The sequence below is a fragment of the Macrotis lagotis genome, chromosome 7 (genome assembly GCF_037893015.1).
Source record: "Macrotis lagotis isolate mMagLag1 chromosome 7, bilby.v1.9.chrom.fasta, whole genome shotgun sequence".
Taxonomy (NCBI): domain Eukaryota; kingdom Metazoa; phylum Chordata; class Mammalia; order Peramelemorphia; family Peramelidae; genus Macrotis; species Macrotis lagotis.
This window is the reverse complement of record NC_133664.1, coordinates 87,338,095-87,355,952: the sequence shown is the minus strand read 5'-3', so window position 1 is coordinate 87,355,952 and position 17,858 is coordinate 87,338,095. Positions and strand designations below refer to the sequence as shown.

Below are 17,858 nucleotides of genomic sequence, written 5' to 3'. Positions count from 1 at the left end.
ATAAATTCTCTTTTCTTAAACGTTGTCTCAATTTCACAATAATAAGTCACAATGATGTTTCAATACCATAAACAAGAGATTATATGTCTATTTTTCTGGTGTCTACTATATGACATTAACCTAATAAGTAAAAAACAAGTAAATGAAAGAATACATTCTTAACTTTTAAAGTCTTTTTTTAATTAAGGGAGAACAAGTCGTGATAAAACATGTATATGAAGTAATAGCTTAATCTGATTGATATTCCTTAACATGCTTGCTAAATTTTTCAAAATAGTACAAAAATTATGTTGAAAATGCTTTAATAATAATCACAAGCACCATTCAAGTTTTTTTAAAAGAAATTTTGAGTATCTTAACATTGTTTCCAAAAGGATACTTTAGGTTTCATTAACAATTAACAATGGTGGCAGAAAAAATATGCAGAATAAGAACAGTGTATTAAATTATTATCAAAATCCCACTTAAAAAATTTAAGCTTGCTAATAAATTAAATTAACTAAACACTCTTCTTTGCAAATGTTTCTAGGTTACTTTAATAAAAAAACAAGATTCTAAAGTTTCAATCCTTTAAAGGTCTATTTACAAACAGTTTCTCATTACAGTAGAATGGGAATACCAATAGAAAACTCAGCAAAGCAGCACTAACAGATTCTCATCCTTCTTTAATCTGGGGGAATTGGGGGGAGAGGAAACTGGTTTGTGATTTTTGGGTTTTGCTTTGTTTTTGCTTTTCACATTCTATTACAGCAAATTCCTGAATAACATCTTTCATGAAGGTGAAGGGAAGACACATAACAATAGCTGGTGAAATATTACTCTATTTTCTGTAATAAACACCATGATCAAAACATTATGTAAGTTAAATTTCCTTGAAAGGTTCCCAGCAGGAGTTTTCCTTTTTGTATGTGATTTCCTCTCACCCACCAAAACCATACCAAGTATGTGTATGTGCAACTAACACTAAGCAGCACTTCCTTAATCACTCATTTCCAACAATTTATGGATGATCAGTGGCAAAAACGAGCAAAAATAATGAAAGAATGCAATGAAAACTCAATGAGACAAACAGGCTTGGACTTCCTACTCATTTCTGTGTCTCTTTAAGATGGAGGCCTGATACAAATTAGCCACTGGAAAAAAAAAAGTCATCTGGTCATAAAATACAGTACAGGGTCACTTTTATGTAAGTTTGCCAAAAGGGACATAAACCAGGACAATTTCAAACTGTGACACAGGATAGAAACATATTAAAACAATCTTTGTTCCTCCTCTATTGTGCTGTCATGTTGCTCAGCTTTATAGACATTCTAAGCACCAGCACAGGCCTCTTCGCTTCCACCTGGTTCACCTAATTAATTAAGCAAGGAAGTTACCTCAAATTTTTGTACTATTTGCTTTTATTATCAAGCACTTCTTTTGAAGTTATTGGAGTTAACCTCTTAATCCTAAAGACTCTGTGTTGTGCTCTGAACATTTTGGGATGTCTGGATAATTTGGATAATTGGTCAGGATGTTGCTGTCGCTTATGTTAAATTTTATGCTGTTACTTCAAATACAAAGATAAGCATAGAGGTAAAGGTACTATGAAAATACTCCTGGAAAATATTTTGATTTATCAATCTCTTCTTAGACTTATGTTGCCATCAAGTGGTTAAAAACAGCTAACATTCAATAAAATTATTTAGTTTTTTCTTCTAGATAGTTTAAATTTAAAATAAGGGACTGAAAAATAATATTTAAAACAAATACAACAAGCAACAATCACATTTCCACTTTCCATTATAAAAAACAGCTAATCTGTGTTTAAAACCCTCAATTTCAGAACTCATTCTGATTAAGAAAATACATTTCAGTATGACTATAGGTAGTAAGTAGCAAAGGAAAGGAGAATTAAACAGCTGATCTGAACTGCAATTCTGCTAGCAAATGTTGCCTAACCTTTGGGCTCAGGGAATTTGCAGGATTATAATCAATATCAAAGACTAAAGGAAAGTACCAGAACCAAAAGCAACAATCATAACAACTACTCCAAAAACAACAAAACAGGGACCCTTTTAAAATAAATTAATAAAGATAGGAACAAGATGCAAATTGGAACTCAGATGCAGAATTTAATATGATAAATATAAATCAAGAGATACAATAAGTACATTAATCTCTTTCACGATCTTAAATTGAATTCTGCCTATTTACTAAAAATCTATATGCTTTTATCAATATTCCTTATATTTCCTTAATTCTTAGGATTATAAAAAAACGTGAAAGAGATGGTAGTAATAAAATGGAAACATACACAGTAGTAAGAAGAGGGAAGAAAGGCCATTTAATTTAGCCTTTTAAAAAAAGACATAGTTAACCCCCCAGGCCTAAAATGTCCTGTTTGAATTAACATAGTCGTTTAATTAAAAACTAAGCAGAGAATTGTGCTTAGTTTGATTTTCAATTCAAGCACTGCATCCTCCCATGGTGAGTAGCCAATTTCCGCATCAGCGCAATATTCAAGGAGCTGTTTTTAAAACGGTTGCCCAGGGGAATCAATAGGAGTATGGTGGGGCCATATGCCATTTAGAGAATACACCAGAAACTCAAGAACAGTAAAATAGTACTAGGAGGGTGGTCAAAAGGGGGGAAAAAAGGAAATCTGACTTAGCCCTATTATAGGTTTGGCATTAATCAAATAATTGTATCTAAACCCACCGATTTATAGTTTCCTAACAACATAACTAACCACCTCTTTTCAATGCAACTATGGAAATTGAACATTTCAAAATATGTCCAATACATTTTTAGATTTAAGAAAAAGAAGGGGAGGAGTTTCAGTCTGATATGCTAAGCCACCTATACTAACACTTTAAATGATAAAATGCCTATTAACTAAAGATGATAATCAAATGGGAATGAGATGTATTAGGAATAGTCATTCAAATTATAAGCACAAAAAAGAATAACATCTCCAGGAAAACAACAGCTTCAGGTAAAGTACAATTTATATCTCATATAAATTAAGTCCCTAAGAGCTCTCACCTTGAAAGATGTCTTGAAAAGAGTGAAGTATGATTCAAGACAGAGTACTACTTTTATCCATAAACTTTACCTATATAGCTTTAAATATAAAATGCTAGTGATTCTTTCAATTGTCATTGGGAAATTTTAAAACTGAGTAATGTGAATAATTTAAATTCACTATGCCTTCATGTATATACTTCCTAAGTCATAATTCATACGTAATTCAAGAAACCATATACCTAGTCAATTGATTCTTCTATGCTAAGATTATAATTCTTTCAACTCTTCAATATTTATTTCCTATATAATTATTATAGACTCATGCTTCTCTTTCACTAAACAAAATAATTTTGAAATTGCCATTTCAAGAAAAATAATTTAATAACTGAATAATTCTTTTTATTTTTTTAGAATTGAATAATTCTAAATAGAAGTCTATTTGTTCATGTTAAAAACTATTGGCAAGTTATTATAGATATGCAGATATTTTGTTGTATTGCCCATATAATCTATTTTGTAGATACATAAAATATTATGTATTATGCCCATGGTTGTTCCTTTTCTATATATAACAATCTGCAAATTAAAAATACATTATCTTTGAAATACTTGTATCTAAATTCAATATCATAAAGCTTTCCAATACACATAAAACTAGTGTTAGAAAGGAAATTCATTAATAGCTCATATTATATGAAATATAACAGAATTCAAGCTTAGTTCCTAACTTCACATACCTCATTATTGGATGGGATAACATAACAATATCACTTTTAATATTACTAGCAACTAATTATACTTCATTTATTTACTTCCTGGATATGTGTGTGTGCATGTATTGAAATTAACCATAGGATAAAATAGCACCAAAATTATTATCTCAATTTTGTTTAAAGAAAACTCCCTTCATTTCTTTATACTTCTTCTATGCAATGATTTTTTTCTCTTATATTCATTTGTCAAAGTATCTGCCAAAATATAAGTAGCCTTGCAAATATCCATTTATCAAATGTAATGAAAACTAAAGAGAACCATTATGAAAACAATAAAGAGAACCATTGTGAAAACAATAAAAAGACAATTGATCTTTTATAAAATGTCACTTAATTGATGATTATAGTTCATACAGATGCTAATCTTCACAACAGTGGAACAACAACAATCTTCACAATAGTGGGGGGATGTAATACAATAAAGAAACTACACTTCCACGAAAAGTTTTTGCACAGTAAATAAAGTACCAGCCTTGGAATCAGGACAATCTGAGTTCAAATCCTGCCTCAGTCACTTTAATAATTTTCTAGCCATGTAAACTCAGGAAAGTCATTTAACCCCATTGCCTTGCCCCCCCAAAAAAAAAACAATAAAAAAGAAAGACTACATACTTTTTAATCTATACATTCAATTCACATTTAAAACTAAAGTGAAAAGATATAAAATTTTTTTCAGAAGTAGATGTTAATTTTAAGTTTCTGTAGTACAAGATTCTGATGAGATAAACCATTTTTATACTGGAATTTAAAATTATTCATCACAAAATAAAATTTACATAAAAACTAAATGACAATGTATCAAACTTTAATACAAATACTGTTAACACTCAGTGTTTTATTAATACTACCAGTCTTAGAAATAGCTAATCATAGCATTAAACTCAATGAAGCAAAGCTAACAAAATGGAGAATAAAATGTATGAGTGATAGTTATTTATCTTCTGGACTGAGATTTTAATTCAATCTATAATAGAAAGCAAAAAGACTCATCATCTAGAAAGAAGAATCCTTTCAAAGAACTGTGTTGTTACCAGAAACATTCAAAACATATTTCCCTATAGTTTGCTTAGACTGGTTTAAGTATAGAATTCTTATAATAAATTTATAGTGCTTAGCAGGTATAAACAAATGAATGAATTTTAGGTAGTGCAAAAGACAAAAAAGTTTTACAGCCTGGTTAACTTTCCCAACTACAAAGTTACATGTCTAAATCTTATTGCGAAAAATTGCAATTTATAAATCTACTAAACTTGAGTCAAAGATAGACTCTCATTTCATTTCTATGTGCCATGATCATGATGGGCAAGTCCTCAAAAAAATGTCAGTTCAATACAACAAGGAGGAACATTGTGGTCCAGTAGAAAGATCAATAAGAAGTAAAAGGTACTGGCTACCCTTCATAAGAATGCAACATAACTGCTTACCTTCTCTGAACCTCAATATCCTCCATCAATCAACAATATGTACAAAGAGCCAGAGATACAAATACTATAAATTTAGCAATCTCTACCTGAGGGGACCTTCTATTCTAACAGGAGACACAAAGATAAACATATGACTACATGTGATGATGGAAGAGAAAGTATCCTAAATATAACATATTGGGACAATGATCTGGAATGCAATAAAAAGTATACCAAGACTTGGAGCTAGAAACCTGCATCTGAATCTAGGCTCTGCTCTACCTAATCTAAGCTTTACCAGTCTACTGGCAAAATCTTTACAATGAGCACCAGTTTCCTGTTCCGTACAAATGGAAAGAATCTGACTACCTACCTCATATTTTTCTTGCAAGAATCAAATAGAACAGAATACGTGAAAACAATTTGTATAGTTAATTTACTACATAAATATTCCGGTAGTATCATTAATATAATAACAACTAGCATTTATCTGAGTGCTTTAAGGCTTACAAAGTGCTTTCTGTGTTTTTATCTCATTTGATCCTCACAACTCTGAGGTGGGTTCTATTATTATTCACGTTTCATAATTAATGAATTTAGTAACCACAAGGTATAGATAATGTGGGGTTCATCATAATCATGGTGTTTATAAACATATATATATATATATATATATATATATGATTTGCTACATATATGCATTTTGGTATATAAAACTCATCCTGCAGTCAGTTTCTCATTACTTCTAATTCTAAAAGAAGTCATTCAAATCTATACCATTTTAGCCATTTCGAGGTTTTGTAGTTACTAGACATTATCAAAAGAGTTTCAGAAAACTGGTAAAGCATCAGACTGAGTACAAGAACTGAATCTGAATAATCAAAAGTGATGTCTAAGAAAGTCAGAACTTAAAGACTTGAGAACTACCTTGATCAACAATTAGTCCAGAGAACTTAGGATAAAGTATGCTACCCATCTCCTGACATCAAGGAGGTGGATTGAAGATGCAGGATGAGACTTACATTTTTGGAATTTGTTTTGTTTAACAAGGACTATTTGTTATAAAAGTTTGGGATTTTTTTAAATTGAGGTGGGAAAGGGAAAGAAAATAAATGCTTGTCAGTTGAAAAATAAAAATAAAATAAACTCAATTCATTAATGTCTAATGCTAGAGGCTCCATATTACCAAAAATATCTTCATGCTAGTGATACAAAACATGTTGTAATCATCTCAGAAGAATAATTTTTTATCACATAAATATTAAATTTCTAATCACTCAAAACTACTGATATCTAGCTCCCATGAGAAACTAATTTTTTTAGTATTAGATTCAGTTTCATTTATTAATGTCATGTATGACCCATTTCCCTTTTATTTCAAACTAAAACTTAAGTACTTCCAGTTCCTTTGCTCCCACAGTCAAGTCCTCATTCCCATGTCAGCCTGAAGACCTTACAGAATCTTCCCCTTCACTATAAGCTTGGAAGCCAGACAGACCTCTGACCTAGACAAGGTGAGAGAGATTCACAAGCAGGATAGCCTCAAAGCATCTGAAATTCTTCCATGACATCAAGCCTCAAACAACATCCATTCAATTCCTGAAGTCTTGCAAACAGGACCAGTGGAGAAAAACAACGAAAGCACAAATCCTTCTAAGTAGTGAGGGGCAGTTAGGCAGCAGTAGCCAAGAGAGAGGGTAATGAAAGGGAAGATCTATATCAGGAGATATTGAGATCTTTACGCCCTACCCCCAAAAAGCCATTAACGTATTCTATAGAAAAAGCAAAGAATTTTTGTCAACTTATTCCACCTCTCCAGACAAGATCACTAAAGCAATTCTAAATTTCAAATTCTTTAATGATTACAGTGATGGCCAAAGCAAATTAACTAAAACAAATAACTCAAAAGTAAAATAGTTGTTAACTTAAAAACGATAACTCAAACCTAGTCATATAACTACAAAGAATGACAGGAAAACTCCAAAATTAACTGAAATAATCATATAAACCAACCTTAAATTTTCAGTGATAAAATTAAAGTATGTAACAGTGAACTAAATAAAACTACCACCACCAAAAAAAAAAATCAAAACTGAAGACAGTAACCTAGGATGACCATAAAACCCATGACTACTTTAAAAAGAAGAGTTAGATGTATTCGTAAAGCAGAAACAACAATGATACCTATTTCCTATTGAGTCACAAGTATGTAAGAGCTCAAAAAAGACAAAAGAAGTAACTTGTCTATGATCACAAGGTATTATTACATGAGAAAACTAGAATTTTAATCTGTCATTTTTATCACTAAATATGACAGAAATCATTGTGCCAACTTACTTCTGTACTTAATCATTCATCTAAAGAATCTTTAGTGTCAATTTACTCCTATACTAATTCATCTAAAATAAATCACAAGCTATCTACTTTTTGATATATTCAATACATTAGATGATTGTAGTGGTTGTAAATACAAGCTATTTTTCTTATAAGATTTGATATGAGATGAAAATTAAATTCCTGAATTTGTGAATATTTGTGAATTCTTAATAATTTTTAAGAGAGGAATGGGGGGAATCTATTTCCTCATTCACTCACTTCTAATTCTCCCACTTAACCTCAAACATCAGTAAAAAATCTCCAACTTTATAAGAATTATAAGATTTTATCACTCTTTATTTGACTTTACAGGCTAACTCTCAAAGATATATTAATGTATTTATTAAGACTCTTTAAGATATACTAATGTATATATTTTCACTTGATTTGGACACATATGTAATCTTCAAAACAAAAATTTAATTTATAATAGACATTTTTAAATAATTATAAAAATGTTGAGTTGGGAATCAAAATAGATTAACAGATGTTTTTTTTCACATTAAAAAAAAGAAATGACAAATTTTCAGACACATTAAAATATTAATGATATCAAATCCTAAAAGATACATTTTGTCTATGAACATAAAACAAAATGAAGTTGTTAAAAAAATCTTTCTAATATAACTTGAGATTTATTTTCTTAACTAAGATATTCTAAAAATATAAGGAATATTTACCTTCTTCAGCCCAGCAAAACCCTCTGATTCCAGAAAGAAAAAGGCAAAAGGCATCAACACAAACAAACAAAGGTTGGAAAAGAGAGAAGCAAGATTCCACAGACCTGAAAAAGAATGAAGGGGGGAAGACAAAAAAAAACATTATTGTAAAGACTTATTACAGAAATGTTAAAAAGAAAAATAATAGCTTCAATTGTCCAATTTGGCAACAAAGTATCCTTGAAGTGACATTATTACATAAATATTAAAAATATAAAACTTTCATTTTTTTCTGAGCACATGGATATTGATCCTTAAAAGTGAAAGTAGATTCACTACACAACAAATATAAGTAGATATTCAAAGACGTTACTGAAAACAAAATAATCAAACCAAAAAAAAAAATCACAACTGCACATTTAAATTCTTTCAAATGCATTCAAAAACAATTCTAAGATAATTCCTGTAGTGACATTGGTGAAAAATAATCATGTTTTTGTTTTGAAGGGGGTTGTTTGTTTTATTTTTGCAAGACAACTGTGCTAGGCAATTACTAAGTGTCTGAGGTCAAATTTGAACTCAGGTCCTCCCGACTCCAGGACCGGTGCTCATCCATTGCACCACCTAGCTGCCCCTCAAAAAAATAATATCTGAAATACATTTACCAATATGAACAACAAAATCCATTCAATTTTAAAGCACACAGTATTTTTAGGTCCTATAAAGTAACTGCCTACAAGAGAATGATGACAACAAACACCAAAATCAAGTATTACAAAAACACCATATTGCATACAAAGCATTTAAGAAACACCAAAAATGATTATGTTTAAGGGATATCAATCTAGTTCAAATTCTTTAATACTAAACCTAATGAATTTTCATTAAGCAAAAGAAATTTATGATGGCAAAAAGAACAAATCTCTATTCATCTACAGTACAAAAACCTTTTTAATAAAGAAATTTTAATGAATACTTGAGAAAAGTGATAAATGACAAATCTGTTAATACTTTATTGAATGTGTTACAATTGCATCGGAAGGAGTATCTATATATCAATAAGCTTTTAGATCTGTGCTAGTATCAAAGTAAAATTTTAATATTCAGTGGATTTTACTAAACTTTGGTGACCCAAATATGAAAAAATTTCAGGTAACCAAAATATCTGGCTTATTAAATCAAACCATTCTACAACAATTTTAAATAAATGCTTAAATAGAAAATGATAAAGTAAAATGATATTAACAATTTAGTACAATTCCCTAAGATTCATTTTGTTTATTAACAAGATGATATGACTAATAAAAATCAATCTACTTATATCTCTAGAAAAATCTAAACATTTAATCATCAGGTAAGGACAAATCATTTATCCATTATCTTCAAGAAATAAAATTTCACTTAAGTTTCTAAATAATGACATTCACATTTTAGAAGCACTCACAAATCTATAAAGTGATAAAAGTATTATTTTTTTTAAACAGGTGAGGAAACTGAAAGAATTTAAGTAACTTGTCCAAGATCATACTACAAGTGATACAGAGATAATACATGAAATCAGGTCTCAACTTAGTGTTCTTTCCACAACAATGCACAGCTGCATAGATCAATGAAATATTCTTTAAGGAGTTAAATAAATCCTCCTTTAAGGAGTTAAACCTTTTATTTTGATCATTTTAAAGGACATTTTTGAAAACGTGTATATATTTGCCCCTGATAAAAAAAAAGGGGGGAAGCTGTCAAATATTCAAATTTTTTTTGTAAGTTTTGATATTCAAGATATTTAAGCAATTAAATAAATCTAACAGCCATTCCCCAAGTGACCAAAGGATGTAAAGTGTTCTTCAAGGAATTTTTGCAAAGTATTAACTACATATGAAATATGCCCTTAATCACGAATAATAGAAATGCAAATCAAAATAACCCTTAAGTTTCCCTCATATCTGCAAATTGGTAAAGATGACCAAAAAAATGATGAAAGTCAATATCAGATGGATAATGGAATGACAGACACACTTGAATATGGGTGGAGTTGTAAAATGGTATAACTGTTTTGGAAAGCAATTTGAAACATCCATACATTTCACATATTTGACCATTCCATAATTACACCTCTACCCCAAGGAGCTACTGATAAGAAATTCTCATGTATACCAAAGTATACAAAAAAACAGTACTTTTTGTGATAACAAAGATTTAGAAACAAAGTAAAAAAAAGTCCCCTCATTGAAGAATGGTTAAACAAATGGCAGTACAAAAATGTAATGGGATATTAATGTGCTGTAAGAAATAATGCAATGAATAGAGAAAGAAGAGCTACATGAACTGATGGCAAAGTAAAGTAAGCAGCATCAAAAAAAAATATCCATCAAGTAAACAGAAAGAACAATCACATCAAAAAACCAAAAGTGAATTATAAATTATAAAATTATACATGGAAAGAAATGGAACACATAAATGGAAAGATATCTAAGACACTCCTAGGCCACTTCTATAGGTGCTGCACACTGCATGCATGCTTTCAGACTTTGTCAATGTATTAATCAATACTATTGAATTTTTTCTTTCTTTTGTCTTAAAAAAATACTATTTATTATATAGGATGGCTCTCTGGAGCAGCAAGGGGAAAAAACCTTACTTTTAAAAATGCTATTTTTTGCTTTCTTATATATAATTTAACCTTTTTGTAAAAGTATAATAATACAGATTTGAACAGTCATTATTATTCTGTGCTATCCTCAGGGTCCATTAAATTGTTTAGGGCTCAAAACAATGATGTCACAGGTGATGTCTTTACTTGCCCATGAAATGGATATAAATGAAGCTCCTCTCTACCAGAGTCATCAAATCCAGCGGTAAAGTAAAAATCAGAATGACTGGATGGCTCCAGATGCAGAAAATGACCTCGACATCTTTAATGTCTGACCAAGCTCTAAGTATTCTCACAGCAGCAGCTTCAGCCTATCCAGATGTTGTAACAAATTGTTCTCATACATCCATTCCTCTTGGAGAAGTCTTCACAACCTTAAGAGTAGAAGCCCCCCCCCACATTCATCAACAGATTTGAGGCCCATCAGTTGCCCTCAAACTGGCTGAAGCCATTTGCCAAGACAGTTTCACCAGGGTCTGGATGCTACACATGCTACATACTCTTGAAGCTTAGACAAGAGTTGGATGATAGGTGTACATTAAAAGTGAATGAGCGAACCAGAAAAACATTGTACACGCTAACAGCAACATGGGGGTGATGACCAACCTTGATGGATTTGCTCATTCCATCAGTGCAACAATCAGGGACAATGTAGGACTATCTGCAATGGAGAATACCATCTGTATCCAGAGAAAGAACTGTGGAGTTTGAACAAAGACCAAGGCCTATTACCTTTAATTTAGGGAAAAAACTGGTATCTTATTGTCTGATCTTACTATCATTTATACTTTATGTTTCTTCCTTAAGGATATGATTTCTCTCTCATCATATTCACTTTGGATCAATGCATACCATGAAAACAATGTAAAGACTGTCAATTTGCCTTCTTGGCAGGGGGAAGGTGGGGGAGGGAAGTAAGATTAAGGGGAAAATTGTAAAACTCAAAATAAATAAAATCTTAAAAAATAAAATTGAATGGTGATGCAGTGGACTGAGTACCAGTCCTGGAGTCAGGAGGACCTGAGTTCAAATCCATCCTCAGACACATAATAATTACCTAGCTGTGTGACCTTGGGCAAAACACTTAACCCCACTGCCTTGTAAAAACTTTTAAAAAAGTGAATGAGCAGCCCTGAAAAGGACTCACGCAAGAGGTACTGGTCCTCCCTGAACACCCCATACACCCCTCCTACACTAAATATAATCCTTACTAAATAACTTTGAAAAGTAATTTTTTTATGACTTCTCTGTTCTTTCTTCACTGTAAAACTATTACCTTTTAGCAACACATTCCTTTTCTTCACAAAATTTCTGTAATAATCAAATAAGGTAATATTTGCAAAGTTCTTTTTTTTTGTCCTTTGTTCTTGAAGACCATGACATTAGGAAGGTGACGCCATGATAAGCACATGAATTGAATTTGAGTGAGGGGGGCTGTGCAGTCACCAGCCTCACTTTCTCCTCCAGAGTGAATTGGGTCCAGTGACCAGATATGAAGCAGGACAACTGGAGATAGCCCTGGTTACAGGCAATTGGGGTTAAGTAACTTACCCAAGATCACACAGTTAGTTAGAGGTCAAGTATCTAAGACTGGATTTGAACTCCTGTTCTCCTGACCTTAAAGGCACTGCACCACCTCATTGCCATGTGCAAAGTTCTTAGTTCATGTCTAAAATATATTTGTGCTTGATAAAATGGTTATTTCCTTCTCTACTTACCACCCTGCTGCTTCCAGCAAACAGTATGATCTAGACAACCTAATAATTAAGTTCATTAAAAGTTTGTAGAGTGGGTGGCTAGGTGGCGTAGTGGATAAAGCACCAGCCTTGGAGTCAGGAGTACCTGGGTTCAAATCCGAACTCAGACACTTAATTACCTAGCTGTGTGGCCTTGGGCAAGCCACTAAACCCCACTGCCTTGAAAAAATAAAAAATAAAGAGTACAAAGTCTAAAACCAAAATTTAAAAAAAGAAGTTTGTACAGTCAGAATTATCTCAAAGCAGGAGCCTCTTCTATGAATAAAGTTTCTAAACTTTGGGTTTACAGGCTTTAAGTGACTTCAACAATCAGGGACCTTCTTTGGTTCTCAGCTCTGTTCAAGTTAGTTGTGGTTGATGAAATTATATGAGGTAGCAAAATAAATTGCAGATGGCAGTAAACTGAATTTTTGATATGCCTGGAAACAAGTTTTTTACTTCTTCAACTTGGTGAGTGGCAAATTCTCTCTCTGTTTAACTCTATTCATTTCCAGAAAACAGGATTTTTTGAAAACATAGTAGCAGGATGAACAGGTATGAATGAACTACAATTTTCTTATCATATTCACATTTATAAGATCCATTTGAAAATCTGAGTAAGGGAAAAACCATGTTGGAGGAGAATCATTAAGGCAAAGGCAAAATTTAAATGCCTTAAACTGAAATTATAAGTCTATGACCAATTTAGACAAATCCATTTGAATTACAAAACTGATTTTTAAAAAGTGGAGAACTGAATAAAAAAATTAGCCATAGAGGAAATTATGGGGGGAAAGATCCTCTCCAGACCAAAAAAAAAAAACCCCTAGGTAAATGAAAGAGGACACTAATTCTGAAGTCAAAAGGACTTTGGAGTCAAACTTCTCCTCAGACATTTACTATTACTATGGCCTGGAGCAAATCACTTAACTTCCTTGGGTCTCAATTTTATCATCTGTAAAATGAGGGAGCTAGTCTAGATAGTCTAAAGCCTACAACCATAAAGCTAAGGGTGGTTGTTATCTATCCTTCACAATTGAAGAAGATCAATGGGATCACAGGTGATCTTGACTAGTGCATGAATTAATTCAGTTTTATGTAAAGCAGAATTACATATAGTCAGTAACCTCACTCTCTTTTTCAGTGTAATCAAAGTCTAGTGGCAAGAAAAAAGTCAAAGCAACTGACAATGGCTCCAGATGTAGTGAATGACCTCAGTCCTCAAGCTCCAAGCCCTCCACAGCACTTGTTTCAATGCCTTCATGGCCATTGGAATAAATTGTTCTCATCCACCCATTCCACCAAGGTTAAGTCTTCACATGTTTGGAGCTGACAACTCCCTACTTTAACAAAAGATATGAGACCTGTTGGTTATTTTCAACCTGGTTTAACCCATCTTTCAAGACGATTTTACTGCAGCATGACTGCTGTACCTGCTACGGCTTCTTGGAGTCACACACACACACATAAGGTAAAACCATCAGAAACCAATGGTATCAAATGATCTTAGGGTACAGAATGATTATATGCCCATCTGTACAAACTTAAAGGCCAAAAATTTCATAATCCTTTCACAAATAAAAATAAAATATATTATCTCTTGGTTGCCAAAAAAAAAGACTATATTTACCATTTCCCCCATTATATAATGTTTCTTTCTGCAGTCATGTATATCCCGGAAAATTGCCAAGTGATATCTTACAAGTTAGATTATCCAATAATTAAATCTGAGTAGGAAAAGTTACAAGGAAATCTGAATCCTCTGTGCCAACAGAAGGCATTTATGACATAGGTAAACTAAAATTATATTTGGCTCTGTAAATTACTGGTTATAACTAAAGTTGAATGTCTATTTGATTACCACTTTCCCCTTCATATACCTTAGTTTAAAGTCCAGTTCTAAGAAGATTTAATAGGGTCATATCTTATGCAGAGGTTAAGCTCCTAAATCAGCAAATATAGCAAAAATTGCAGACTGATGAAATTATCATTGAAAAATCTCTTCATAGTACCCACAAGCAGATGGGCCTATGGGAGTATAGGCAAGAGATCAAAGCTGGAGATGGAGATTTATGATGCCCCAAACCCACCCTAGCCACACTGGTATTTGTTTTATCTCCCAATACTAGAATTCCCCCTTCTTGAAGGTTTTGCTTTGTATTTGTAGACCTAAAATTTCGCAACTTTGCACAGCTCTTGGCTCAGAATAAGTGCTGAATAAATGTTCATACATTCACTGCAAAAAAAATTTCTTAAACCACCTATAGGACAGTATATTATCTCTAAGTAGTTGTCATTAGAAAGAACTGAGGATCTCTGAAAAGACAGCAGTCTGTGTAAGAACATAAAGATGAATCTGAGATGATTAGCATGCAAACAAGTACATCATACTATTTTTTATTTTTGAACCTATATAAAACATCAAATCCTTTCATCATTTGTTTTTTAAAAGTAAGTAATAAATTCCATACTTTTAAAACTGTCCTATGTTTGTTTCCTTAGAAATTTCTTTTATTCTCTTCTGGGCATTTTAAAAAAATGTTTTGACAGCTTTCCCTTTTTTGCATTAATATTGATACCCCCATTTTAAAAAGGGAAAGGAAAAAAATCCCTGCAACAAACATAGTCCAAAAAAAGTCAATAAAACCTAGAGGCCATGCCTAAGAACAAATAAATAAATAAACATATCTCTCTGCACCTTGAACTGATCCATGCAGTGATCAGAGTTCTTAAGTTTTTCAAAGTTATTTTTCTTTACAACATTATTGCCTTTGTATAAATTGTCCTCCTGGTTCATCTCACTTCACTCAGCATTAGTTCATACCAACTAAAATTCTCATCGTTTTCATCATTTCTTAAGGCACAATAAATATTCCCTACTACAATTTGTTCAGCCATTCCCTAAAGGATAGGCGCCCTTCAATGAAATTCTAGTTGGTTTTCCTTCCTTTTAATTCAGAAGGTAGAGGAAGATTTTTTGCTCATAGTTCCTGATCCTCCTCCTCCTCCCATCCCCACTTATTTCTGTTAAATTTGATGTATTTCTATATAACAAACTCTATATATGTGTAAGGTTCATTTTTAATTTCTTCTAATCTATTTAATTCTCCTTCATATTCTTTCCTCTAGAACTTTTACTTCACTTATCTTTTTTCATTTCTTCTAGATATTCATGAAATTCTTGGGGAAAATTCACTTTTTCCTCTGAGTCTCTGTTTACAATTATTACAAATACTCTCTGGGGTGATCACTAGATCTACAATACTTTTTATAGGGTTAGTGTCTTCTTTTGTTTCCTTATCTCTCCTGCTTTGGGGCTTTATGGTAGAGCAGAGTGGAGTGGTTAATTCTGTTTGGTCTTTCCCTAGCCCCTTTGCAAAGACCTCCCCGCACCTCCCACAGGTTTTCTGGCTCATTGATCTTCAGACTGGTTCTATGTGGAAAGTTTATAAGTTATCAAAGGTACTTTTGGTAAATCAAGGCACTAATTTTAAACAAAGATAGTTATCAACAGACTAAAACAAAAATTACACTAGACTAAATTTTAAGATAAAGTACAGATTCCACTAAAGTGCTAGTTATAAGATGTATCCACCTAATACACAGCCCAGAATTTGAATGTACCTTAACATCAAGTATGATTCACACTAAAACTATCTGGAGCAGTAAGTAATCTTTTAAGTGCTGAATTAAAATTAATATTTTTCAAAGTTTGGGTAATAAAATACAAATTACAAGTTGTAGATTTATCAAAAAGGTTGTTATAAACATAAATACTTTAAGCTTTGTTTGTGGTAGGCTTTTAAATGATTAACTTATTAACAAAATATCTTCTGTATCTCCTTTCCTTCAGGAAAGGAAAAGTAAAGCTGTTTATTTATACCTCCAACATTTAAACATTTCTTCATGTATGAGTAGATTTTCAACTTTTCAAATTAAATTTTAAGCATGTAATATGTGACTAAATAACTTATAATAGTATAATGCTTTTAGAACTATGTTATTAATAATTTACACTTTTGATAAAGAATTCACTAACATATGGGGCGGCTAGGTGGCGTAGTGGCTAAAGCACCGGCCCTGGAGTCAGGAGTACCTGGGTTCAAATCCAGTCTCAGAAACTTAATAATTACTTAGCCGTGTGGCCTTGGGCAGGCCACTTAACCCCATTTGCCTTGCAAAAAAACCTAAAAAAAAAATCACTAACATAAAAACTCTTCTAGGTACGTGTTTGTCCTAACCATTTAGGAATTGGGATTTGAAAATAAGACCAAATACAGTTCAAAATTAGTCACAATCATCAGATTCTCTGTTTTAAAAATCTCCTAAGAAGAAGAAGATGAACCACAGTATGGTGAGCAAAAATCTGGCCTGGAAACCAGGAATACCTAGGTTCAAGTCATATAAAAAATTCATTGTCTGATACTGAGTAAGTAACCTGTCTTAGTTCTAAACAACTTTCTCAAAAAGTGCCAAGCTAAATTAATAGAACTTTTGAAATGAAATAAGAGGTCCAACGAAGGAAAATGCATATGCCCCAAACACATTGGCAGAACAGAGAAATCATGGTCCTCCCAATCAAGGAGTCGAAAAAGGCCTTAAAAAAAATCATTAAATCCTCCTGCCTTTCATTTTAGAAATGAAGACGCTAAGATTCAGGATGGTAAGTAAGCAGAGTTCATAAGAACTAAGACTAGAACCGAGGCCTTCAGACTCAAAAGCCCCTCAATTCTTTCTACTACACCAAATCATTAAACCAATAAAAATAGTTGTCCTTTTGAAAGAAGTTTAATCCAGAAAAAGTCTTAAAAGCAAATGGGATTTATTCAGAAATGAATATGGTATAAAAACAAAGAGGATTAATTTTTAAAATTTTTAAAGATTCAAATGGCCATTTAATAATCTCCCCAAAGGCTTTAAAGATTATCATCATTTCTTCAGGAGATATATTCTACACATTCTCATCCTGTGAAACCCTGTCTACCTAAATGAGAAACAAGATCAAATACTGACAGTTTTCCATAGCATATATTAACATCTAGCTCCACCTGCTGGATGTATATAAAATATTTTATTTTTCAAATATAAGTACCAAAAACCAAAAAGCAATTTCTACTGGTTAATTTTACAAAGAAAAATGAATACTATCATAAAAAAAATGGATAAAGTAAATTTGCAGGTCTATGTCATGCTCAGAAGCCAATCACAAAATGACCAACAAGTGTTCACTCTAAATGGTATAACAACAACCA

General features: G+C 32.1%; 1 protein-coding gene across 3 annotated transcripts in view; it reads right to left on the bottom strand.

The window, feature by feature from the left end:
- The window catches only part of LMBR1 (limb development membrane protein 1), a 161,135-nt gene that overhangs the window by 90,460 nt on the left and 52,817 nt on the right, over positions 1–17,858 (bottom strand). For all 3 annotated transcript variants that reach the window (XM_074193271.1, XM_074193273.1, XM_074193272.1), the window contains one exon: positions 8,242–8,345. In XM_074193271.1, coding sequence (XP_074049372.1) covers positions 8,242–8,345 — 104 coding nt within the window. The remainder of the gene's footprint in view (positions 1–8,241; positions 8,346–17,858) is intronic.